Source organism: Eubalaena glacialis, chromosome 4 (genome assembly GCF_028564815.1).
Source record: "Eubalaena glacialis isolate mEubGla1 chromosome 4, mEubGla1.1.hap2.+ XY, whole genome shotgun sequence".
In the NCBI taxonomy this organism is placed as follows: domain Eukaryota; kingdom Metazoa; phylum Chordata; class Mammalia; order Artiodactyla; family Balaenidae; genus Eubalaena; species Eubalaena glacialis.
In genome coordinates this window covers 115,728,371-115,755,449 of record NC_083719.1, presented here as the reverse complement: position 1 = coordinate 115,755,449, position 27,079 = coordinate 115,728,371, and the positions used below count along the sequence as shown (strand labels likewise).

At 40.0% G+C, this 27,079-nt stretch overlaps 1 protein-coding gene across 1 annotated transcript in view; it reads left to right on the top strand.

The window, feature by feature from the left end:
* Window positions 1–27,079, top strand: part of KLHL3 (kelch like family member 3) — a 113,581-nt gene that overhangs the window by 5,791 nt on the left and 80,711 nt on the right. The window contains exons 2-3 of the mRNA XM_061188220.1: window positions 7,472–7,591; window positions 23,228–23,334. Coding sequence (XP_061044203.1) covers window positions 7,472–7,591; window positions 23,228–23,334 — 227 coding nt within the window. The remainder of the gene's footprint in view (window positions 1–7,471; window positions 7,592–23,227; window positions 23,335–27,079) is intronic.

Sequence of the window (27,079 nt, the reverse complement as noted above, 5' to 3'; positions counted from 1 at the left end):
ATGGAGCTCTATAGCAGCCTGTGTGTAGGGGGTGTTTTTTGATGACAGGACTGCACCATCACACCCTGAATCCTGCAGCCTGGGTATCTTCAAGTGCCAGGTCCTTCCTTCATCCAGATGCAGAAATCTAAATTTGGTCATTTTGTCCTTGAAGTTTAGGATTGAGAAATATGCTAGATCTGCAGTTTGCCCAGAGCCTGGTAGGTTCCGAAATCCTCTCTTGTTAGTTTCCTTTGCTGCCCAGACTTGGAGAAGTGGAGTCATGCTGATGAACTCATCACGACTGAGGTACAGCAGTCAGAGTGTCACTTTATTAATTTGCAATGAAAAGTATTACTGGCACGATGTTCCTGAGGGCCTGCTACCACTTTCTTGCTTCCTGAAGGAGAACCATGGGGGAGGCCAACTTGATCAAGAGGCTCCATTGCGAGCTGGGGACTGAGTTAGGGCATTTGAGTGTTTATAGGTTTCAAGTTCCACAACAGGGATCTGACCTGAGGCTGAACCAAATGATTGTCCGATGATTAAATCATATCTTTCATAGATAGTGTTGGATGAGCTGGACCAAGGGCTTTCTCAGTCTGATTCTTTTTTTTCGATTTCCCTTTCTAAAGGACACTTTTCTTGAGGGATTTTAATGCATTCGGCATAGTCTTAACTCCGACTCAGAGTTGTGTTGCCCTCTTTAGGTGACTTTGACTCTCTTTATTCTGTCTCATCTATAGCCTGACCATAATGTGCTTGGGCTCTGTGTGTGTGGCCCACGCTGCCTGAACTTTATTTGCATCTCTTGAAGACTTGTAGTGGGGATGCAGTCCTTAACCCTCAGCAGCATTTCTTAGACTCCCATTTCCTCTCCTCCCCATTCTCTCACACCCTGGATGCTCTGGAGCTCCTCGTTTGGCACATCCCCCAAACACTTCTGCACAATTGGATGCTCAGAGGTTTTTATGTCTCCTGCTTTGCTGACATGCCTTCTACTGTCCTTTCCTTTCCATTTTTTGCCTGGATTTTCCTTAGTGATGGAAAGAGCCTGAGAACTGACACAGTAAGCAGCAACCCTTCTTGCTTTCTTCCTTCTACTGTAGTTGAGTCTGGCTTTCTCTTCTCCACCTGCCTCCACATCCTCCTGATACTGTATCACCAATGCAGAGGACTAGACTGGCTAAGAATGCCCCTCCCCTCCCCCCAGCACCTCCTATGGGGAGGAGGGTGGGGGAAGTTGAGAGGGATAAAGCTATAATTATTTTAATGAGGGGATGTGAGGAAAGATGGAATAATTGACCGTTATACCTCATTTACTTATCCATCCATTCAGTTACTCAGTAATCATTTATTGAGCACATGCCATGTGCCAGAGGCTAAGACTATAGAGGGAAATAAGACACCATCCTGGTTCTCATGGAGCTCAAAATCTAGGGTGGGCAGTGGTGTGCAAGAGCCAGCACTCACCCACTTGCCAGAGCTGCTTGTTAAATTTTTAAGAATTTTGTGAGTCAGTTATTAAATACAGCCCTTATTAAAAATTAAATTATGTAACTTACTAATAAATTATATTAAAAACAAGTGTAGTAAAGACTTATCACTTTCTAATTATTTTGCTAATATCTATGCCCTTTAGATTATGTCTATTATACTTGTGTAGTGGGAGTACTATATGGTGGTATAATGCACATCTCTTCCCAACTCCATGTGTTCAGTGAGATCCCATTGGTGGCTTGAAATCTGCCATGGTGGAGCTATCTACACCAAGGAAATTGGCAAATGTTACAAATCAGGGCTCCCTTCTTTGTAACCAGCTGTTACACATTTACCAGCACACACTCTGTGGGGGAGAGAAGAAGTAAGAGGAGTAAGAGGACACAGAGAAGTAAGAGGTAACTACAATATAATACAGAGGGAAGCACAGAGTACTGTGGGAACACAGAAGAGGGCAGGTTAGTCCAAGGTAGTGGAGGATGATAGAGAAGACCTTCAGCAAGAAGTCTGAAGCGCTGGTGGGAATGAGCTAGACATAGGGGACAGTGGGTGGGGATAGGGCAAAAGAACCTGGTTTATTAAGGCAATTGTGAGTATTTTAGTACCTCAGTAACAAGAAGTCTTCAGGACAATGATGAGATTATGCAGGGCCAGGCTGGGTCTCTGAGACTTATTCTGGATGCGGTGAGGAACCAGTGAGAGGTTTCACATAGAACGTGCCATGCGCACGATGACATTCTGTAAAGATCATTCTGGAGTCTGTGAGGAAGTTACCGTAGTAACCCAGGTGAGAGATCATGATGGCCTGGACTGAAGTCATGATAGCAGTGACCGTGAGAAGGGAATGGGGTGGAGAGATATTAAAGGACCTAGGACCGATGGGACTTGTGGTTATATGTGAAGTGAGAGAGAGCGAGGGAGGGAAGAAGATATCAAGGATGATATCCCAGTTTCTGCCTTGGTTAGGTGAGTGGGTAGTTGGTTATACCTCTGGGATTGAGAATATAGATAGAAGAGTAGGCTTGAGGGAGGGTGGGGAGCATGAGTTGAGTATAAGTTACTGTGAATAATCTAAGTAGGGGAGTCAATTCAGACACTGGATACATGGCTCTGGACTTTAGAGGAGAGGGGAGGGTGGGAGAAAAGGCTGTGGGAGGTGGCGTGCCATGAAGAGGGCCTGATGTTTAGAGTTTATGTGTTTTTATGTATAACTTTTATAATTAATAGTTTGTGTGTATTGGTTTGTAGTTTAACTTTGAAGACCAGCTCTACTTTCATTTTTTTTTTTTTAAACATCTTTATTGGAGTATACTTGCTTTACAATGGTGTGTTAGTTTCTGCTTTATAACAAAGTGAATCAGTTATACATATACATATGTTCCCATATCTCTTCCCTCTTGCATCTCCCTCCCTCCCACCCTCCCTATCCCACCCCTCTAGGTGGTCACAAAGCACCGAGCTGATCTCCCTGTGCTATGCGGCTGCTTCCCACCAGCTATCTGTTTTACATTTGGTAGTGTATATATGTCCATGCCACTCTCTCACCCTGTCACATCTCACCCCTCCCCCTCCCCATATCCTCAAGTCCATTCTCTAGTAGGTCTGTGTCTTTATTCCCGTCTTGCCACTAGGTTCTTCATGACCTTTTTTTTTTTCCCCTTAGATTCCATATATATGTGTTAGCATACAGTATTTGTTTTTCTCTTTCTGACTTACTTCACTCTGTATGACAGACTCTAACTCCATCCACCTCACTACAAATACCTCCATTTCATTTCTTTTTATGGCTGAGTAATATTCCGTTGTATATATGTGCCACATCTTCTTTATCCATTCATCCGATGATGGACACTTAGGTTGCTTCCATGTCCTGGCTATTGTAAATAGAGCTGCAATGAACATTTTGGTACATGACTCTTTTTGAATTATGGTTTTCTCAGGGTATATGCCCAGTAGTGGGATTGCTGGGTCGTATGGTAGTTCTATTTGTAGTTTTTTAAGGAACCTCCATACTGTTCTCCATAGTGGCTGTATCAATTTACATTCCCACCAACAGTGCAAGAGTGTTCCCTTTTCTCCACACCCTCTCCAGCATTTATTGTTTCTAGATTTTTTGATGATGGCCATTCTGACCGGTATGAGATGATATCTCATTGTAGTTTTGATTTGCATTTCTCTAATGAGTAATGATGTTGAACATTCTTTCATGTGTCTGTTGGCAATCTGTATATCTTCTTTGGAGAAATGTCTATTTAGGTCTTCTGCCCATTTTTGGATTGGGTTGTTTGTTTTTTTGTTATTGAGCTGCATGAGCTGCTTGTAAATCTTGGAGATTAATCCTTTGTCAGTTGCTTCATTTGCAAATATTTTCTCCCATTCTGAGGGTTGTCTTTTGGTCTTGTTTATGGTTTCCTTTGCTGTGCAAAAGCTTTTAAGTTTCATTAGGTCCCATTTGTTTGTGTTTTTATTTCCATTTCTCTAGGAGCTGGGTCAAAAAGGATCTTGCTGTGATTTATGTCATAGAGTATTCTGCCTATGTTTTCCTCTAAGAGTTTGATAGTGTCTGGCCTTACACTTAGGTCTTTATCTACTTTCATTTTTTTAAATTGTTGGGTTGGGGGCAGTGGTTGGGGCAGACCATCCCTTTCTGCTGTGCTGTCTACCACTGTGGGGACTGTGAGAGGTCTTCAGATCAGAGTTCATTGATGAGGACTATGTAATGAAGACCTGCTGTGGGCATGGCCCTATGCTGGGAAGGCTAGGCTGTATGAGAGTCCTTGGACACACAGTCCTTGCTCACCAGGAATGTCAAATCTAGCATGAGGGGGCTGGGTGGCTAAATATGTGCTATTAAAAGGTACTCAAACACAGGTCAGTATTCTATGTGCCAACTGAGTTACAGGCCAGAAATACTACAGTGGTTTAGGGAAGGCAGAGATCACTTAGGACTGAAGTATTCAAAGGGCTTCACAGAGGAGGCAAAACTTAACTCACTGGAAGTCTGGAAAGTGCAAAGTCCAACACAACAAGGGAGACCAAGCTTCCCAGTTACTAGTCACAGTGGAGGCTGTTGTCAGTGCTTCCAAAATGGCTCTATTTGGTCTACATCTCTTCCATACATGTAAAATAGAACTAATAATTTCTGTCCCCTGGGCTTTTATGAGCTCTAATCTTATTAGTTCTCTGTCAGAAACCTTCAGTTGTTCCTGATCAGTACCAGATTATATTTTCTCTTCCTGTCTTTTTAAGTCTCTCTACAGTTTGAAGACAACATTTATAATGAATATTTGTGCAGTGTTTTACAGTTTCTAAATTCACTCCAGGAATGCAAGTATAGTGTAGTATTAGAAAATTTATGTCATATACCACATTAAAAGATTAAGGGGAAAAATCTGTATGATCATCTCATTAGATTCACAAAAACATTTGATAAAATTCAGTTTAACTTTATGATTAAAAAATAAAACACAAGGGAGTTAATTAATTAACTGTTAATTAATTAACAGGTCCCTTAATTTGATAAAGGCCATCTGCAGAAATCCTAAAATTAACACACAGTGAGGAAACACTACAAACATCTTTTCTAAAAGCAGGAAGATGACAAGAATATTCATTAGCACACTTTATGTTCAACATTCTGTGATATATGACTAAAGGTGGCATAACAGGTGAGTGGGAAAAAAGTATTCAATAAATGGAACTTACAGGAAAAAATTAGATCCATATTTAATATAGTGACATAAAAATCAACATCAGATAAAATAAGGGCTTAAATATCAAAAACAAAAATGTTAAACTTTTAGTATAAAATAGAAATTTATATCTGTCTGGCATGGAGTAGGGAAGGACACTAATTACAAAAGAAATTATACTTGTGGGATTTTTTTTTTTTTTTAATTTATAGAGAGAATGTTTTGCTTATCTCTTTTAAATTTTATTTATTTATTTATTTATGGCTGTGTTGGGTCTTCGTTTCTGTGCGAGGGCTTTCTCCAGTTGTGGCAAGCGGGGGCCACTCTTCATCGCAGTGCGCGGGCCTCTCACTATCGCGGCCTCTCTTGTTGCGGAGCACAGGCTCCAGATGCGCAGGCTCAACAGTTGTGGCTCACGGGCCTAGTTGCTCCGCGGCATGTGGGATCTTCCCAGACCAGGGCTCGAACCCGTGTCCCCTGCATTGGCAGGAGGACTCCTAACCACTGCGCCACCAGGAAAGCCCGGGATTTTTAATATGAAGTTTTTTATCTTTACTGGGTTCTCCCCTTCCTTGATAACATTCTCTGTTTTGAGATTTTCTTCACCTTTTTAAACACATGATTCTAATCATCTGTTTTGATATTTATCATACTGTGCTCAGCTAACTTCTTTGCACCCAGAATGCAGACAGTTCCCAAGTTCAGAGGTCTGTAGCTTACATTTTCATGCTGAACTGAAAGTGGGAAGGAAGCCAGAAGAGGCATCTGTCCTGGTCAGACAAGCTGTGGGTCTGGCATGCTGGTTATATTGGAATGTTCCAATGGTTACCAATCCCAGTGTGAAATCGAGAGAGACTCTCAGGTCCCCAGAACTTTATCTTAACCATAGCAACGCCTATCTTGAGCCAATTTGCAAGGCTAGGTGGTAGCATCAACAGAGGCCCACTAGGGGAAGGCAAAGGAAGCTACTCTCAGTGTCTTAGAGTTGGAGTGAACTGTGGGTCCCCAAATCTACACAAGTGGAGAAGGTTCTGTTTTTCTACTAGCAAAGCAGAGCTTAACCTGGTCCAAACAGACGTAACTCCAGTGTCCTGGACTTGACTTGGAGCTGAATAGTTTTATCAGTTTGGGGAGAAGGTCCTTTCCTTGCTCATTTTTTGGATTCTTCTTTCCCACCCCACCATCAAGTTGAGACTTGTTGCTCAGGAGTGATTGGGCATCTAGCTGGCATCCCATAGGAATTTGAGTGTTTTATCTTTGGTATAGAGGGCTTTGAGATTATGGGTGGCTCTTGCTAGTCACCACCTGCTCATTTAGCCCACATAGGTAGTCTTTTTATAACCATTACAATCCCTTGTCTTTCTATGGGATTATGGTTTTGCCAAAGCTTTCACTCTTGTGCTGCTGTTCTCCACGCTGTAGCCAGTGTGATCCTTCTAAAGCACAAATGTGTTCACCTACTTCCTGCTCCACTTCTTTGCTTAAAACTCTGATGGCTTCTCATTGTTTTAGAATGAAATCCAAACTCCTTAGCTTTGTTTATGACACTTAAAAGACTGCTCAGTCTTCTAGCCTTTTCTCTTGATACTCTCCTTTAGTTTTACTGAACTTCCAGTGCTTTGAACATACTTGACTCCTTTTCTCTGGGTCTTTGTTCATATTGTTTCCTCTGCTGTTTCCCATCTTCCTTTTTACCTGGCTAATTTCTGCTCTTCCTTAAGACTTCTGTTTTTCCCAGCTTCTAGTAAGTTTTTCCTCAACCTGCCAGCACTGGGATAGTTGCCTATCCTTTGTGCTTCTGAGAAATGTTTACTTGGCTTTCTCTGTCACTGAACTCTAAGCTTTGTGAAAGCAAGGTCTGTGGTTTCCTTATTGTTGTGTTTCTCTTGAATTTAAATACAGTGCTTGGCATGTAGTAAACTCCTTTAAATGTTTGTTGAATGAACCAACATCCCTGTGAAGTGAGTGGTATAGTGCTTAATCTCCCCTCACCCCCTACCCTTTTAGGGATGGAGAGATGGAGGATAATGACCTCCCACAAAGTTACACCTGTGCTTGATGGAAGAAGCTGAGCTCCGATCTGAGGGGTACATTTTCTGAGGGGTGCATTTTGCACTGGAAGATCCTGAAGAAATTCCTGACCCAGTGATTTCCTTCCCTGCTGGGTCTGTGGTGAAGAGAACAGGCTGACAGAGATGCCCCTGGTGGGTGGGCAAATGCATGGGTTTGTGGCAGTTGGATGAACGAGTTTACCAACATGTGATCCTCTCTTTCCCTTCCCACTCCCTTCCTGTTCACAGCATCAAGCTGAGCTCCCAGCCCCCAATACAGGCTGGGGATGACGAAAAGAACCAGAGGACGATCACTGTCAACCCTGCCCACATGGGGAAGGCGTTCAAGGTTATGAATGAACTGCGGAGGTACTTTTCCTATTTTGCTCATGCCCTTTTGGAAGGAACTTGCTGGGTGAGCGTCATCAGGGACTGAGAACAGAGGTCAGAACACCACCAACTAGTGAAGTCTGACTCTTCCTCACCCACACTCGTCAGTTGGCTTTCCCTTTCAAACTCTGATAGAGACAGAATGGCTTCCTCAAATCTCTCTCTTTCCTTTGTATTTATTTAACACCTGTTGTTTCAGTGCTTAATCGCTGGGGACAAAAATCCATTATGGTTACAGCAGTTCTGTCCATAAACTTGATTTCCAACTGAACCAGCTGCATGAAGGCCAGTAATAGAATGATTGCAACACCTACACACAATTGCAGATTAAAGATTGTGGATGCCAGGCATTTTCTTTGGGCCTCCCTCTCTCATGCTTTGGTCTGAACTTTTGTCTTTGTCAAGACAACCACATGAATGGAAGAATACCTAGCTTCTAAAATGCAGTTTAACTCTATAAAGAAAGAAATGAAATGCAGAAGCACTCATCCTCACTGAGCTAAACAGTGAGGGGTGCGCAGGCTATTTGTAAGGTCAATGTGCATGTTTGCTGAGCTTTGTTGAGAGACAGGTTCAGGGCACTGAACGTGTTTTTCTGTACGAAGGCTGTGCATACAATCTCTTCTTTATCAGAGAGCTCAGAAGCTTCCTTCGCCCATGGCATTATTTGTTATCTTTTTTATTGAAATACAGTTGATTTACAATGTTGTGATAGCTTCAGGTGTACAGCAAAGTGATGCAGTTATATATATATATTCTTTTTCAGATTCTTTTCCATTATAGATTATTACAAGATATTGAATATAGTTCCATGTGCTATACAGTAAATCTTGTTTATCTGTTTTATATATAGTAGTGTGTATCTGTTAATCCCAAACTCCTAATTTGTCTCTCCCCCACTCTTTGCTCTTTGGTAAACATAAGTTTGTTTTCTGTGTCTGTGAGTCTATTTCTCGTTTGTAAATAAGTTCATGTGGATCATTAGTTTAGATTCCACATATAAGTGATATCATGTGATATTTAGCTTTCTCTGTCTGACTTACTTCACTTAGTATGATAATCTCTAGGTCCATCCATGTTGCTGCAAATGGCATTATTTCATTATTTTTTATGGTTGAGTAGTATTCCATTTATATATATATATATATATATGTAAAAAATGATGTTGTATATATATATATATCTATATCATATATATATATATATATGGTATATATATACCATATCTTCTTTACCCCTTCATCTGTCAATGGACATTTAGGTTGCTTCCATATCTTGGCTATTGTAAATAGTGCTGCTGTGAACATTGGGGTGCATGTATCTTTTTGAACTAGAGTTTTCATCTTTTCCAGATATATGCCCAGGAGTGGGATTGCTGGATCATATGGTAGCTCTATTTCTATTTTTTTAAGGAAATTTCATACTGTTCTCCATAGTGGCTGTACCAATTTACATTCCCACCAACAGTGTAGGAGGGTTCCCTTTTCTCCACACCCTCTCCAGCATTTATTATTTGTAGATTTTTTGATGATGGCCATTCCGACTGGTGTGAGGTGATGCCTCATTATAGTTTTGATTTGCATTTCTCTAATAATTAGTGATATTGAGCATCTTTTCATGTTTCTGTTGTGCCCATGCCATTATTTACCGCATATTTCATCCTGTTGTGAGTTGTAACTCTTTATACCCTCTTTGTAGTTCATGCGTTCCCTGAGGGCAGGGGCAACTTCTGAATCATTTTAATCTCTAGCGCCTCGTACTTCATAGGAGCTTTGAGTTAGCCACCAAAGATGCCCAGACATACTGGCTAGGCTCTGGGATGCGTGGGTGAGGGTGCAAGGTAAAAAATGATGATAAGTCAATGAAAATGGTCTTTCTACAGTACAAATAGGTGTTATGAAGGAAAACTGCATTAGGTGCCTGCCAGGTGGTAGGTATGCAATAATTGTTAGTTTCTTAAAGGGTGTCGTGAAAGCAAGCATGTCAAACCGCAACTTTGGAGAACACTCCCTAAAGGAGAAGATGCTTGAGCTAAATTCTGAAGAACAAGTAAGAGTTAGAGAAATGAAAAGTGGTAAGGTTAGGGGGAAGTCTTCCAGCCAGAGAAAATGGCATGAGCAAAAGCACATATAGCTGAAGATGTGTTTTTTGGGTAGGGGCTTAAACTACTTGTAAACAAAAATTCTATATTCATTTACTCATTTCTCCTTTCTGCAAGGCCTAGTCTTTGGCATTAAAAACCAAGTTAAATTAGATTTGTCTTAGGCCCTACTGATCAAAATTTTTAAAATTTTTTTATTTTATTTTTGGCTGCATTGGGCCTTCGTTGCTGTGCATGGGCTTTCTCTAGTTGCGGCAAGCGGGGGCTGCTCTTCTTTGTGGTGCACGGGCTTCTCCTTGCGGTGGCTTCTCTTGTTGCGGAGCACGGGCTCTAGAGCGCAGGCTCAGTAGTTGTGGTGCACGGGCTTTGTTGCTCTGTGGCATGTGGGATCTTCCCGGACCAGGGCTTGAACCCATGTCCCCTGCATTGGCAGGCGGATTCTTAACCACTGCACCACCAGGGAAGCCCTACTGATCAATTTTTATTAGGCTTCCTGCCAGATTTCCTAGAAGCTCCATCCATAGTTGTTTTAGGCAGTGGGCAGTGCTAACGTTCAATCCTAATTCTCTTTTGTCACTAAAGAGTTTGTGTTGTGTTCCCTAGACACTGTTGAAGTTCCTCATTTAGTTCCCTTGAGTATGGCTTGTGTCCTTTGTCTGATTTAAGACTTCAGGTCTCCAAATAAACAACCTAACTTTACACCTCGAGGAATTAGAAAAAGAAGTTCAATCTAAGCTCAAATTTAGCAGAAGGAAAGAAATAATAAAGATTAGATAAAATGAAATAAAGACTAGAAAGACAATAGGAAAAAAATCAATGAAACTAAGAGCTGTTTCTTTGAAAAGATAAACAAAATTGACAAATCTTTAGCTAAGCTAACCAAGATAAAAAGAGAGAGGACTCACAATTATAAATGAAAGAGGAGACGTTACAACTGTTATCACAGAAATACAAATCATTACAAGAGGCCACTATGAAGAATTATATACCAACAAATTGGATAACCTAGAAGAAATGGATAAATTTCTTGAAGCATATAAACTATGAAGGCTGAATCAAGAAGTAGAAAATCTGAACAAACAGTAATGATTAAGGAGATTGAATTGGTAATCAAAAATCTCTCAACAAAGAAAAGCATGACCAGATGGTTTCACTGGTGAATTCTACCAAACTTTCAAAGAATAATTAACACTAGTCCTTCTCATACTCTTCCCAAAACTTGAGGAGGAGGGAATACTCCCAAACTCATTACCAGCATTACCCTGATACCAAAGCCAGCTAAGGACACTACAAGAAAAGAAAACTGTAGGCCAATATCCCTGATAAATATTGATGCAAAAATTCTCAACAAAATTCTAGCAAACAGTATATGTATGATCTGGTAAAATATGATCTGATAAAAGGGTCATATACCATGATCAAGTGAGATTTATCTCTGGGATGCAAGGGTGGTTCAAGATAATGAAATCAATAAATGTGATACACCACATTCATAGAATGAAGGATAAAAATCATAAGATCCTTTCAATAGATGCAGAAAAGCTGTTTGACAAAATTCAACATCCTTTCATAATAAAAGACTCCCAACAAATTGGGTATAGAAGGATCATACCTCAACATGTTAAAAGCCCTGTATGACAAACCCACAGCTAACATCATAATGGTGAAAGTTTGAAAGCTTTTTCTCTGAGGTCAGGAAAAAGAAAAGGGTGCCCACTTTCACCCTTCTTTTTGAACATAGTACTGGAAGTTCTAGCCAGAGCAGTTAGGCAAGAAAAAGAAATAAAAGGCATCCAAATTAGAAAGAAGAAGTAAAATCATCTCTGTTTGCAGATAACATGATCCTATATATAAAAAACCCTAAAAGACTCCACCAAAAAACTGTTAGAACTTAAAAACAAATTTGGTAAAGTTGCAGGATACAAAATCAACATACAAAAGTCAGTTTCATTTCTATACAATAACAAACTATCTGAAAAAGAAATAAAACAATCTCATTTACAATAGTGTCAAAGCAATGAAATATTAGGAATAAATTTAACCAAGAAGGTGAAAGATCTGTACACTGAAAACCATAAGACATTGATGAAAGAGATTGAAGAAGAGACACAGATAAATGGAAAGATATCCCATACTCGTGGATTGAGAGAATTAATATTGTTAAAATGTCCATACTCTCCAAAGCCATCTATAGATTCAGTTCAATCCTATCAAAATTCCATTTTCCACAGAAATAGAAAAAACAATCCTAAAATTTGTATGGAACCACAAAAGACCCTAAATAGCCAAAGCAATCTTGTAAAAGAAGAGCAAAGTTTGGAGACATCACACTCTCTGATTTCAAACTACAGTTGGCCCTTGAACAACATAGGTTTGAACTGCAAGGGTCCACTTACCTGGATTTTTGTCATTAACTGCTCTTGTACTACACTGTCTGTGGTTGGTTGAATCCTGGATGTGGAATTGTGGATATGGAAAAGTTATACATGGATTTTCGACTGCATGGGGAAGGAGGAGTTTGCTCCCCTAACCCCCATGTTGTTCAGGGGTCAACTGTATATGACAAAACTATGGTAATCAGAACAGTATGGTATAGACATATAGACCAGTGGAACAGAATTGAGAGCCCAGAAATAAACCCACATGTATATGGTCAACTACTATTTACAGAGGAACCAAGAATACTTAATGGGGAAAGGATAGTCTTTCATCAAATGGTGTTAGGATAACTGGACATCCACATGTGAAAGAATGACATTGGACTCCTATCTTACACCACTCACAAAAATTAACTCAAAATGGATTAAAGACCTAAATGTTAAGACCTGAAACCATAAAACTCCTGGAAGAAAACAGGGGAAAAAAAGAAACAAGTGGGACTTCATCAAACTGAAAAGCTCCTTCACAGCAAAGGAAATCATCAACAAAATGAAAAGGCAACCTATGAAAGGGAGAAAATACTGGCAAACCATAAATCTTATGAAGGGTTAATATCCAAAACACATAAGGAATGCTTAGAACTCAGTAGAAAAAAATGATTAAAAATGGGCAAAGGACCTGAATAAACATTTTTGCAAAGAAGATACCCAAATGGCCAACAGGTGCGTGGAAAGGGGATCAACATCACTAATCATCAGGGAAATTCAAATCAAAATCACAATGAGGTATCACCTCACATCTGTTAGAATGGCTATTATCAAACAAACAAACAAAAACAGACAAACAAATAAAAACACACAAGAGATAACAAGTGCTTGTGAGGCCGTGGAGAAAAGGGAACCCTTGTGCGCTATTGGTAGGAATGTAAATTGGTACAGCCACTATGGAAAACAATATGGAGGTTCATCAAAAAATTAAAAATTGATCTGTGGGCTTCCCTGGTGGTGCAGTGGTTAAGAATCTGCCTGCCACTGCAGGGGACATGGGTTCGATCCCTGGTCCGGGAAGATCCCACATGCTGCGGAGCAACTGAGCCCATGCACCACAACTACTGAGCCTGCACCCTAGAGCCCGTGAGCCACAACTACTGAAGCCAGTGTGCCAGAACTACTGAAGCCAGTGCGCCTAGAGCCCGTGCTCCGCAACAAGAGAAGCCACTGCAGTGAGAAGCCTGCACACCGCAACAAAGAGTAGCCCCCGCTCTCAGCAACTAGAGAAAACCGGCATGCAGCAGCGAAGACCCAATGTAGCCAAAAATTAAATAAATGAAAAAAAAAATGGATCTGCTATACAATGTAGCAATCACACTTCTGGGCATATATCTGAAGGAAATGAAATCACTATCTCGAAGAGATATTTGCACTCCCATGTTCATTGCAGCATTATTCACAGTAGCCAAGACATGAACACAACCTAAGTGTTGGTCAGTGGATGAACGGATAAAGAAGATGTGGTATATATACACAATGGAATATTATTCAGCCATAAAAAAGAGGAAATCCTGTCATTTGCAACAACACGGATGAACCTCGAGGGCACTGTATTCAGTGAAGTAAGTCAGACAGAGAAAGACAAAGACTGTATGATCTCATTTATATGTGAAATCTAAAAAAGCCAAACTCACAGAAAGAGAATAGGTTAGTGGTTGTCAGGGACTGGGGGTTGTGGGAAATGGGAGATGTTGGTCAGAGGGTACAAACCTCCAGTTTTAAGAGGAATAAGTTCTGGGGATCTAATGTACAATGTGGTGACTATAGTTAGCAGTACTGTATTGCATACTTGAAAGTTGCTAACAGAGTAGATCTTAAATGTTCTCACCACAAAAAATAAATGGTAACTATGTGAGATGATAGATGTATTACCTTATTGTGGTAATTATTTCACAATATATATCAAATCATCACATTATACGCTTTAAACTTACACAATGTTATATGTCGATTATAGCTCAATAAAACTGGGGGAAAAAGACTGCCTGGTTTAGCCAACTGTAGTAACTGCTTAAAGGTAGAGCTCAGGAAATAGATATGCACACAGAATTCCCCCAACCCTCACTTTATATTATTAGCATTTTTTCTTTTTCTTAAATACCTAAAAAAAATCCTGTAATGTCTGTTCCTTCTTTTGCAAGTTACCACATTTTTGCATCTTTCCTCAAAAGCATCAACTTGGATTTAACCTCCTCCAACAGTCCTGCTGCTTCTCTTTTGTATAAGTCAGCGTTTGCCAAGGCTGTTCTGAGGAACATTTCCTCAAGATGCTCTGTGGGGAAAAAAGAGATCTGTAACAAAATGAGTTTGAAAAATGCTATATAAAACTGCTATACCCACCCCCCGAGATTTATAATATATTTAGGCATATTAAAATCTCTGAGAAGTCATACAATAAACTTGTCTAACTGAGGGTTTCCCACATGGTTTTGAATCCTCTTCGGTTGTTGTTGTTATGTATAGACCGAGTGTTCTGTGAAACTTATTTTGGAAAACACTGGTCCTTTGCTGAAATTTAACTAAATAATCTTTGTATGAGTCAGGGTTTTTCAGAGAAACAGAACCAATAATATATCTATTTATATACCTATTATTATTATATTATTTATATATATGTATTGCTTCTGTTTCTCTGGAAAACCAGATATATAGACACAAATATGTAAGAGGAGATTTATTATAGGAGTTAACTCACATGATTGTGGAGGACGAGAATTGCCACAATCTGCTGTCTACAAGCTGGAGAACCAGGAAAGCCAGTGGTATAATTCAGTCCAAATCTGAAGGCCTGAGAAACAAGAGCCAGTGGAGTATGTCTTGTGGTCCAAAGGCCCAAGAACTAAGAGCTTCGATGTCTGAGGGCAGGAGAAGATGGCCAGTACAGCTCAAGAAGAGAAAGAGAGAATTCACCCTTCCTCCACCTTTTTGTTCTATTCAAGCCCTCTGTGGATTGGATGATGCCCACCTACATTGGTGAAAGAGATCTTTTCTCAGTCTACCAGTTCAAAGGCTAATCTCTTCTAGAGAAACCTTTGTAGACACAGCCACAAATAATATTTTATCAGCTATCTGGGCATCACTTAGCCTGGTTAAGTTGACATATAATATTAAGCATCACAGTCTTGTTCTTCCTCTTTTTGATTTTTTCAAATGGACCACAATCTGTTTATGTTTTGGTTGGGAAAATTTTAGTTCAGGTTTAGGCATGGATTTCCCTTTTGTTTTTCTTTTAATTTAAAACCTTTAAATTTTTCTTTAAAAATTTGTAAATTTTGTAAATTTTTTGTAAAAAGAATATATTATAGAACATTTAGAAAATACAGGTGAGCAAAAAGTCACAGTGCTAACCATTGTTAGCCCTTAGATCTTTTTTTTCTTTAAAATATATGTCTCAACCAGATTTTTTTTCCTATGGGTGATTTTTATTTTTGTTTTATTTTTGTTTTTTTAAAAAATATTTAAATTTTATTGGAGTACAGTTGATTTACAATGTTGTCTTAGTTTCAGGTGTACAGCGAAGTGATTCAGTTATACATATACATATATTCATTCTTTTTTAGATTCTTTTCTCATATAGGTTATCACAGAATATTAGGTAGAGTGCCCTGTGCTATACAGTAGGTCCTTCTTTATCTGTCTTATATATAATAGTGTACGTGTTCAACCAGATTTTTATTCTTAACATTATGTTGAACAAATTTTTTATGTTACTGTTCTACAACTTCATTTTAAGTGGATGAATGATATTCTATTTTTGTTTTTTTTAAAACAGTTCCCTGTTGTTGGATGTCTAGGTTTTCCAGTCCCTCAAATAAATAATACCTGTAGTGGTTATGTGTGGAGCAGGATAGCACAGTGGTCACACGCGTAGACTCTGGAGCCAGGCAGCCTGGTTTCAAGTCTTGGCTCCAGTGCTGACTAGCTGTGAACCTGGGCAAGTTCATTAATATCCCCAACCTCACTTTTGTCAACCATAAAATGAGGCTAATAATAGTTCCAGTCTTGCTGGCTTGTTAAGAGGATTAATAAGTTAAGTGCTTAGAACAGTGACAGCACATATATTACTGTTGTTAAGTACTTGTGCATATTTACAATTATTTCTATAGAATTAATTCCTAGAAGTAGAATTGCTAATTTAAACAGCATGTTGCATAATAATAATAACAATAGCTATTCCTTAGATATTTTATGAGTCCTTGCAACATAGTGAACATTCTGTGTTAGCTGTTATTATGATGGCGATTTTTAAAAAAAGATGTCTTTATTTATTTATTTAATTTATTTTTGGCTGCGTCGGGTCTTAGTTGCGGCACGCGGGATCTTTTGTTGCAGTTGTGGTGCGCGGGCTTCCCTCTAGTTGTGGTGTGCAGGTTTTCTCTTCTCTAGTTGTGGAACACAGGCTCCAGGGCGCCTGGGCTCTGTAGTTTGTGGCACACGGGCTCTAGTTGAGGCACGCGAGCTCAGTAGTTGTGACACGCAGGCCTAGTTGCCCCGTGGCATGTGGGATCCTAGTTCCCCGACCAGGGATCGACCCCGTGTCCCCTGCATAGCAAGGCGGATTCTTTACCACTGGACCACCAGGGAAGTCCCCTGATGGCGATTTTTTGCTTCAGGAATATGGCAGTAGGTGAGACAAAGTCTTGCCCTCAATCTTGCTTGCATTCTAGTGGTGGTCAAAGACTATATCAAATTCTAAGGTATTTAAATGGCTAACTTAAAAAACTAGAGTGGAATGGGGGAGGCAGGGAGAGAAAGGGGGCCTGAATAGACACTTTATTGATTTGGGTGAGTTTAATGGGAACTGGAGAGAGGCATACTTTGTTTTGATGAAGGCCAGGGTGAAGCACCTTGCCATTCAGGCCTCAGGCTAATGAAATGTTACCTGATATTCCAGGGACCTAGGGTTATTTCTTGCATTATTTTCACATTCCCCTCCCTCAATTTTAAGCTATTTTAGTTCAAGCACACATGTACTTTGCAATTTATGAATCACACAATTCACGTGTTTCCTATTCTTTATACTTGCATTGTAGAAAATGGGCTGCTGACATGGTAACCAACCAGCTTTCCTCCTTTTGTACTTCCTCGCTCTGCTCTGGTCAGACCAACAGCTGCTTCTGGGCAGCAGAGCCCTAATGGCTCTTTGTCTCCTGACCTACCAGCCAACCAGCAAGTGGGCACGTGGTCCTTGTTGGAATAGCACCCCCTCATCAGGCCTGAAAAGGAGCGACAATCTTCTATCTTACCTTTACAGTTTGAATCTCTCATTTCTCCACTGCAAAAAGTTCTCTGCTTCATCTTTTTTTTTTAGATTGTTTTCCAGTATGGCTTTATTTCTAGTAACGAGCCATTTTAGCACACTGCTTTTTGTTTTTCTTTTCTTTTCTGTTTTTAGCCTTTAAAATTTTTATTCCTTCTTGCTTTTAGTATAACTTTTTAAAATTGAAGCATAGTTGATTTACAATATTGTGTTAATTTCAAGTGTACAGCATACTGATACATTTTTTTCAGATTATATTCCATTATAGATTATTACAGGATATTGAGTATAATTTCCTGTACTGTACAGTAAATCTTTGTTGCTTATCTCTTTTCTGTATAGTAGTTTATATCTTTTAATACCATACTCCTAATTTGCCCCTACCCCCTCCCCTTTGGTAACCATAAATTTGTTTTCTATGTCTGTGAGTCTGTTTCTGTTTTGTATATACATTCATTTGTATTATTTTTTAGATTTCATATGTGAGTGATATAGTATTTGTCTTTCTCTGTCTGACTTGTTTCACTAAGCATAGTATTCTCTAGGTCCATCCATGTTGCTGCAAATGGAGATTTTTCATTCTTTTTTATTGCTGGGTAATATTCCATTGTGTGTGTGTGTGTGTGTGTGTGTGTGTGTGTGTGTATCACATCTTCTTAAGCCAATCATCTGGACACTTGGGTTGCTTCCATGTCTTGGCTGTTGTGAATACTGCTGCTATGAACATTGGGGTGCATATATCTTTTTGATTTAGAATTTTCATTTTTTGCAGATGTATATGCTGTTTTTCTTTTTTTGGTAACAGCTTCATCAAGATATAATTCATATACCATACAATTCACCCATTTACAGTGTACAATTTAATGGCTTTTATTATATTCACAGAATTGGGCAACCATCAATCAGTTTTAGAATATTTTCATCACCCTGTATACTTTAGCAGTAATCCCCCTGTTATCCCTATTCACTCACCCCCCAGTACTAGACAACCACTAATCTACTTTCTGTCTTTATGATTTGCCTATTTTGGAATCATATAATGTGTCTTTTGTGACTAACATTTTTTACTTAGCATAATGTTTTCAAGGTTCATTCATGCTGTAGCATGTCTCAGTATTTCATTCCTTTTTATTGCTGAATAATATTTCATTGTATGGATATACAGATTTGAGGCCATTTGGCTATTATGAGTAATGCTGCTGTGAACATTCAGGTACAAGTTTTTGTGTGGATGTATGTTTTATTTCTCTTGGGAGTGGGATTCCTGGGTCAAATAACAACTCTGTGTTTAACCTTTTGAGGAACTGTCAGACTGTTTTCCACAGCAGCTGTACCACTTTACATTTCTATCAGCAGTGTATGAAGGTTCCAATTTCTCCATATCCTCATCAACACTTGTTATTTTCTGTGTTTTTTATTATAACCATCCTAGTATGTGTGAGGAGTTATCTCATTGTGGTTTTGATTTACATTTCTCTGATGACTAATGATGTTGAGCACCTTTTCATGTGATCATTGGCCATTTCTGTATCTTATTTGGAGAATGTCTATTAAGATACTTTGCCTATTTTAAATTGGGTTATATGTCTACTTATTATTGAGTTGTAAAGTTTCAAGTTCTTTATGTATTCTAGATACAAGCCTCTTATCAGACATATGATTTACAAAGTTTTTCTTTCATTATGTAGGTTTTCTTCTCATTTTCCTGATGTCCTGAAGCACAAAAGTTGTAAACTTTGATGTCTAATGTATCTTTTTTTTTGTTTGTGCTTTTGGTGTCCTATCTAACAAACCACTGCCTAATCCAAAGTCATGAAGATTTACCCGAATGTCTCTTCTAAGAGTTTTATAGTTTTAGCTCTTACATTTAGGTCTTTGATCCATTTTGAGTTAATTTTTGTGTATGGTGTGAGGTAGGGGTCCAACTTCATTCTTTTGCACGTGGATATCCAGTTATCCTAGCAGCATTTGTTGAAAAGATTATTCTCTCCCAGTTGAATGCTCTTAGCATCCTTTTCAGAAATCAATTAACTGTGAATGTGAGGGTTTATTTTAAACTCTCAATTCTATTCTGTTGATCTATGTATCTATCCTTGTGCTATTACTACACTGTCTTTAGCTTTGTAGTGTTTTGAAATTGGGAAACCTGAGTTCTTCAACTCTGTTCTTTTTCAAGATTGTTTTGGCCATTCTAGGTCCCTTGCATTTACATTTGAATTTTAGGCTCAGCTTGTCACTTTCTGCAAAGAAGCCAGCTGGGAGTTTGATAGAAATTGTATTGAATCTGTAGAACATTTTGGGGGAGAATTGCCATCTTAACAGTATTAATCTTCCAATTCATGAACACTGGAGATCTTTCCACTTATTTAAGTCTTCTTTAATTTTCTTCAGCTGTGTTTTATAGTTTTAGGGTATAGGTTTTGAATTTTTTTGTTAAATTTATTCCTAAAGTATTTTATTCTTTTTGATGCTGTTGTAAATGGAATTTTAAAAATATCATTTTTGGATTGTTCACTGCAAGTGTACAGAAACAGTTGATTTTTGTATATTGATCTTGTATTCTGCAACCTCCTTATACTCATTTATTTATTTTAGTAGTTTTTTAGTGGATTCCTTGGGATTTTGTATGTACAATATCATGTCATTTGTGAATAGAGATAGTTTTATTTCTTTCTTTCCAACTTTGATGCCTTTTATTTCATTTCCTTGCCTAATTGCCCTGGCTAGCCACCCTAATGTTATCTTACTTATCAGCAGTATTTGGTACAATTGATCATTCCTTCCTTTTTGTAGCCCTCTCTTTACTTGGCTTCTTGGACACCACACGCTTTTGGTTTTCCTCCTATCCCACTGGCTGTTTTCTCATCTCTTTTGTTGGTTCTTCCCCTTTCCCCCAACTTCTTAACCATTTCCCACCTCTGAACTCCAGACCCTAGTATCCACTTGCCTACTTGACAACCCCACTTAGATGTCCAAAAGGCAGCTCAAATTTACCATGTCCAAAACTTACTCTAATCTTGATTGAAGTATTTTGTGGAAAAAAGGAAAAAAAGGAATAAATATTTACTGAATGTTTACTATTAGTGCTATTCATTATCTTGTTTACAACACATGTCAATTCTATGATACTCAGGGGACATGAACCCTGGTCAGTTTGATTCCAGGGCCTGAGCTCCTTCCTAACAGCTCTACTCTATTTCCTACAAATCACAGTGTGTATAGCCCTACTTTTCTCTCCTCAAGACTGTCCTTTGGAGTAGTGTATGATACTTCAGAAAAAAGGATCTCACAGGATCTCTGGTAATTGGAATTAGAAGTGCTTGTGAGCCATGCAGTGCTTGTAGAGCTGCCTCTTCCCTTTTCCCTGCATAGTGGAGACTGAGATGTCTCCAGTGTGTAGACAGGCTTTCCCAGCACCCGGGAAAGCCCACCTTGACTTTGTGGCAAGTTTTTCTTGGTCAGTCTCCCAGGTTAGAGTTTCTCTGGCCTTGAGATACACTTCCCACCTATCAGAACTGCTCTCATTTATTTGCTTGACTGGATTCTCCATCTTTATTCCTCATTCCTTCTTGTCTCTTTCCCGTTTGTTCAAGAATTATCAGCTCTTCTGGGTTTGTGTAAGATATCCCACTTTGACATTTGCTTGCCCATCACCTGGCACTGAAAATTTGCTCAGCATTTCTGACCCATCTGTGTCAACACTTTCCTTATTAAAATACTGGTTACCAAAAAAAATTACTTGTACTTTTAAATAGCAGTGATAACTCTATTTTCTCCCCCAAATCTTTAATAGAAGTGGAAATGTCCAAGGTGAGTCTATACTGTTGGGAATACATTTTTACAATATATTTTATCCATATTTAAACAAGCCTATTCTCAAGTGGCGTCTGCAATCTCATTTGGTCCCCACGGTATATATCCCAAGGCAGCTAAGAAAGATGAGAAAATTGATGGGGTCAATTTGTCCATGTTCTTGTAGCCTGTTGGGGCAGAGCCAGTTCTGTTCCCAGTTGAGCTGGTTTGTTCTGATAAAGTTCGTGTGTAGGGTGTGCTGTTCACTGCAGGATGAGGTCCCACCCCCAGGTTTTGCCTCTCGGTGCTCAGAGGTCTCACCCTTCCCAGAAGCCCCCTCACTGGTACCTTATTCCATATGCTGAACCTTTCCTGATCACCTTTCCCCATTGGAGATAACCTAGCTACTGTTTTTTCCCATTCTAAGTGTCAACCAATCATGAGGCATTATGGTACTACTGTACCTGGAGTCAGAACTAGATTCAAGACTAAGGCTTCTGTGGCTTTGGGCCACCTCTCTGAGCTTCATACATAGGGTGATCTCTAAGGGCATTTGTGGTTCTAGCCTTCTCAGGCTTTATGACTCTATTTCTCTGAAAAGTGAACCTGGACTAATGTCTGAATAGTTGGCAATGGTTTAATATGCTATACCAGGGAGGGCAAATATGTAGCTTCTCTTCCATCTATTAACCATGACATACTCATTATATTTATCTCATCACTGTCACGTGGAACCCAGTCATGACCTCAGACTTCTCAATCCAGTATAGTGTGCTAAGTAACCACTACCAGTGGATCACAGTTGAAATATGTTTATCCTCCCTGTCTTCCCTCCCACTTCTAGTGCTTCAGTCTAAAGCAGGGACTAGTGGTGACCAGGATACTATAGAAGTTAGGAGCATGGGTTCTTGGGTTCAGCTGCTTATATTCAAATCCTGAATCCACTGCTCCCTTTCTGTATGACCTTGGGAAAGTTACTTAACTTCTCTGGGCCTCAGTTTCCTTTTTTAGTAATATGGGGCATAACAGTAGTCATACTTCATAGGGTTATAGAGAGGATTAAATGAAATAATATATATTTTAAAAAGTGCTTAGAACAGTGCCTGGCACGTGTAACTCAAAAAATGTTGATTATTGTATTGATAATAGCCATGATAAGAACTTGAAAGGCCGGTAGAGGAAAAATTCTTGGATTGATAGGGCTTGTGGTACCCTTTCAGTCTTCAAAGTAGTCAAATATTCATTCTGTCTCTGAGTGTGGATTGATCCTATTTAAAATTTCATTCCTTTATTCATTTATTTAGTAAAAGTTTAGGGCCTACTGTGTGCTATACATGCAACCGGGTGTCTAGGATATAACAGTAAACAAGTCCTTTTTAAAGTTCATAGTGTATGGAGGTGACACACAAGTAAAAATGTAGTTACAGTTTTCTTAATAATTGCAGTAATTGGAGTTTGCCCAGGGTCTTTAGGGAGCACTGTGTGTACCGGCAGAGTCTTTTTGATGTTAGTGTTAAACCTGGGTGGGAAGAAACATACTTGAGTCCTCCAGATCTGGCTGGCCTCTTACCAGTGTTTCACAGGCAGTGGATTCCTTGGGGAAGAGTTAGTACCTGTTCTAGCTGGTGGCACATCTCAGTGGCGTGCTCATGCTCCTTGGCATTCATTCAGTTACTCAACTAACAGCCCAAAGCTTTTCCCACTGCTCCTTGAGCTGCTGTCCCCCTGTCTCAGTCATAGCTGGTAGAGTTGCGGAGCAGAGATGTGAAGACAAATGAAGGAGCCCGGCTACATAGTAGTTAGATCTCTACAGAGTTGAGTGCCTTAGGAAAGCATGAATGTGGGGTTTATTAGGGACTTGGAAAAGTTAATGAGTCCATCTCCCTGCCTAACTTAAGATATGGTAAGTCTGTATGACAACCGTGGATGGTGATAGTATGGAATGCGGAGGGTGGGGGAGAAAAATACCCTTGTGTGGCTGGGGGTGGGAGTTGGTGCTGTGACCCATCCTTTCTCCCACTGGTGTCTTGCAGCAAACAGCTATTGTGTGACGTGGTGATTGTGGCAGAAGATGTTGAGATAGAAGCCCACCGTGTGGTCCTGGCAGCCTGCAGCCCCTACTTCTGTGCGATGTTCACAGGTATGGTGAGGGGCAAACAATAACCCATGGTTGTGGGGCTGCAGCCCCACTGGGAGAATATTGAGGGTGGTGGCATGAGAGGGGGGAGGAAAGAAGGCTGTGACGACCACCCTGAGGAGCTCCTGTGTGCCAGATTCTTTGCTTTGCACCATGGAGATGCAAAGCACCGTGACAGGCCCTCAGCCAGGCCAGTCAAGCATGCAGCCCCTATAGCAGTTAACTCTGAGGAAAAATGTAGAATCATATAGTCCATGAATTCTCAGACTTTGTCATGCATCATAATCACGTCAGGGAGCTTGTTAGAAATGTAGACTCTTGGCTTCATCCCCAGGCTTCTGAGCTGTCATTTTGCAGATGGGGGACCCTGAGGCTGAGAGAAAGGAAGGGACTTGCCTGAGGTCACACGGTGAATGAGTGGAACTTGGCTTCTGGATGCCTGGCCCAGGGCTGGCTGGCCTAGCTGGCCCACATCTTATTATTCCTTAGCTGTTCTTTCCAGGCAGGGACCTTGAGTCTCCTCTAGCCTTTATAGGAATGCGGTAGAGTTGGCAGAAGTGATGGTGGGGCTTGGGGTGGGGAGAGTAAGACAGAGGTATATTCACCATCTGCATTCAGTATCAGTACCTTTGCCAACTTTCCAGGGAGTCCCTGTTTCCTGGACATGCCAAATAGCCTTGTCCAACTATTGCATGTGTATTATTTCTGAGACTGAATTCCCTGAAACCCATGGGCTGAGCTTCTTGTCTGCAGTACCTCGCAGCACCTCCCCTGAGCCAGGTGCAGGCAGTGCTGTATCCATCACTGCTGACTGAAAGCCAGCTGGATGAGGTCAGGTGTCTCTTCCACACACTCATCTGTACCCTGTGCTTCCTCTGATTGTGGTCACTATCACTCTGCACTCTCATCTGTTTCCTGGTGTTTGCGGTGGTCATGCTCTGGGGTCTCATGTACCTGCTGCTTCTCACCCTGTAGTTTACATATCAAGTGTTGCCTCCTCTCTGACCACCCGAGCCATAGTTCCCCACTAGGTCTCTTCCGATCCCATAACTTGACTCTATTTTTTTCATAACATTTATCACTGTCTGAAAATCACATTGGTTGGTTGTTTATATATTTTTTACCTGTGTCTCCTTACTGGAGTATCAGTTCTATGAAGACAGGGATCTTGTTAGATTTGTTTGTTTCTGTACCCTGAGTACCTGGTACATAATAGGACTAAAATATTGTTTTAATGAACAAAATGTCTCCCACCCTTGATTGTGAGCTTTGGGTGCTTGCGGATTATGTCTTATGTCTTGTCACTGTTGAATCCTTAGCGCCCACCCCAGGGCCTGATGTTTCGGAGACTGAATAAGTGAAGGTTGAATGAATGAATGTGGTGTTGCTAAGGATGGGTGAGTGCAGGCACATCTTTGCTGAATAGGCTCTTGCCCTTTTCCTAATATAGTACACAGCCTGTGATGGGCAGGAGTGGTTCTTGGTGGGGCGGGGAGTACTTAGCACTTGCGTTTGGAGAGTTCCTCACATGTATGTCTCCCTTGGCTCATCATGTGAAGGACCTGGCCTCAACTTGGAGCAGTGCTTTTGCTAAGTGGACCAAGCCACACTTACCTCACTTTGAGCCTTGGGCCAGGAATTCCACAGTGCAGCCTGGAAAACCAGCTAATTGCACTACCTGGAAATTTTGAGCCACATTCTCTTTGGAGTAGCCTCAAACTCTAGTAGTAAGGTTTTTATTTCTTTTTTTGTCCTTGTCCTTCATCCATCTCTCTTTCTTTTAAAATAATTTATCTTGTCTACAATAGCTATTTAGCTGCAACTTCAGTAAATAGCTCTGCCAGTCATTCTTCTCTGTTTGTGTGGTTTGGAAAGTCCAGTGTTGAGAGAGGAGTCTATTTGGAATTACAATAAATTGTACTGTTGGCTCCACTTTTTGCTAATGAACTTGCCTCTGGGGGTAGTGGAAGTGCCTAAGTGAAACAAGGTGATTTTAAAAAGGGAGAGAAAAGGTGCTTCTGGATCAGGTCTTGGATTCTAGTAATTGAAGGGAAGAGGGAATCAAGAGAAGAAAGCAGTCTAATGTGTTGCCCAGCCCAAGCTTTCCATTGAATCTGGTTACCATCCATTCTTCCATCCTTCCTTCCATCCATCCATCCATTCATCCATCATCTTTGTCTGTCCATCCATCCACCCACCCACCCACCTACCTATCCATCTACTCATCCAAACACTATTCACATATGTTCATTGCAGAATAAAAATTAGAAAATGTGGGCAAGCAAAAAAAATACATGTAATACATTTACTCTTGTGATAGCTTATGCTGCTCTTTAATATTACTACTTATCTCATTACTTCCTCACTGTCTGATTTGCCTGGTCAGTCATAAACTTTATGAGGGTAAAAACTGTACCTTTTAAATTCACTGCTATGTCCCTGCTGCCTAGCGTGATCTTACATACAGTAGGTGCTCAATGAAAATTTGCTTAATTGAACTTAGCGCTATATTGTCAATATATTTTCATGACAATGAAATCACATCTACATCATTATTTTAATGGCCTCATAAGATTCCATCATATGTATCTGAATTGAAAATCCATTTCCTTACTGGCTGGAAATTATAGTTCTTTCTAATATTTTGCTATTATAAATAATGCTAAAATGGGCATCCTTGCAACTTAGTCTTTACTTACATTCCTGATTATTTCCTTAGATCCCTAGAATAAGAAATACTTGGTTAAAGTGTGTGCACATTTTGAATTCTTGTGAGACACGTGCCTCAATTCCACAACACTTAGAACAGTTGTACCAGCTTATGCTTCCATCGGCAGTATATCAGATTCGTGTATTTTCTGAGGCCCCCTTGGTTTTGCTTAAACCTTGGTAAACAGGTACAAAAAAAAAAGTAACATTGCAAAATTTTGTTCTAATTATCAGGTTCAGCTTCAAAATGCATAAAATTAGTAATGAAAAGGCCCAGCTGACTCTCGTTGAGTCCATTTCTATCAGCATGTTTAAGGCCCCAAAGAAAAGGAAATACACGTGACTTTCTTCTGACTTGAGTGGTGTGATTAAGATCTTTTACTGAGGCTTAAAGTGTTTTTATTTCTTTGTCCTCTGAGTTCATATTGCCCAAATGTCCTGTGATGGTTCCAAATACCAGCTCCACTCCTTGACCATATCCTTCCCAGAATAACTTGTAATCAATGTGAAACTGAGGTCTGAGTGCCCACAGGAGAGTGTCCAAAGGCAGCCAACCTGTGAGAAGATCTGGGATGGGCAGTCACCTGAGTTGCTTTCCACTCCTTCAGCATAGTGTGATTGGAGAGGCCAGAAGGGCTGGTCTTGTCCTTCTTTTCCCTGCGAGTATGGAATACTTAAGATTCCCCTTGACGCCATCCTCCCCATCTAGCACCTCCATCCCAGGGGAAGATAATTTCCCCAAAATAGCCCAGTCAGTTTTTTTTCCCTCTTTTTATCATGCCCTTTACTATGGGTTCTGTGTACTATAGTATTTGTACTCCATATGGATCCCTTCATGTCATCCAAAACTTTGAAAACAATCCCATTTTATGGTGTTAAAAGAACCAAGTTCTAAAGAATATGTGGGCTAAGTGTCTTAGGCTCATCACCATGGCTAAAAGACATTTGAACTCCATCCCAAAAGAAGCCCTAGGAGTGAGCTGTCCCATCTTCTGGTTCTGTTGTGCTACATGCAGAGGCTGATTAAATTGGCTTTGTT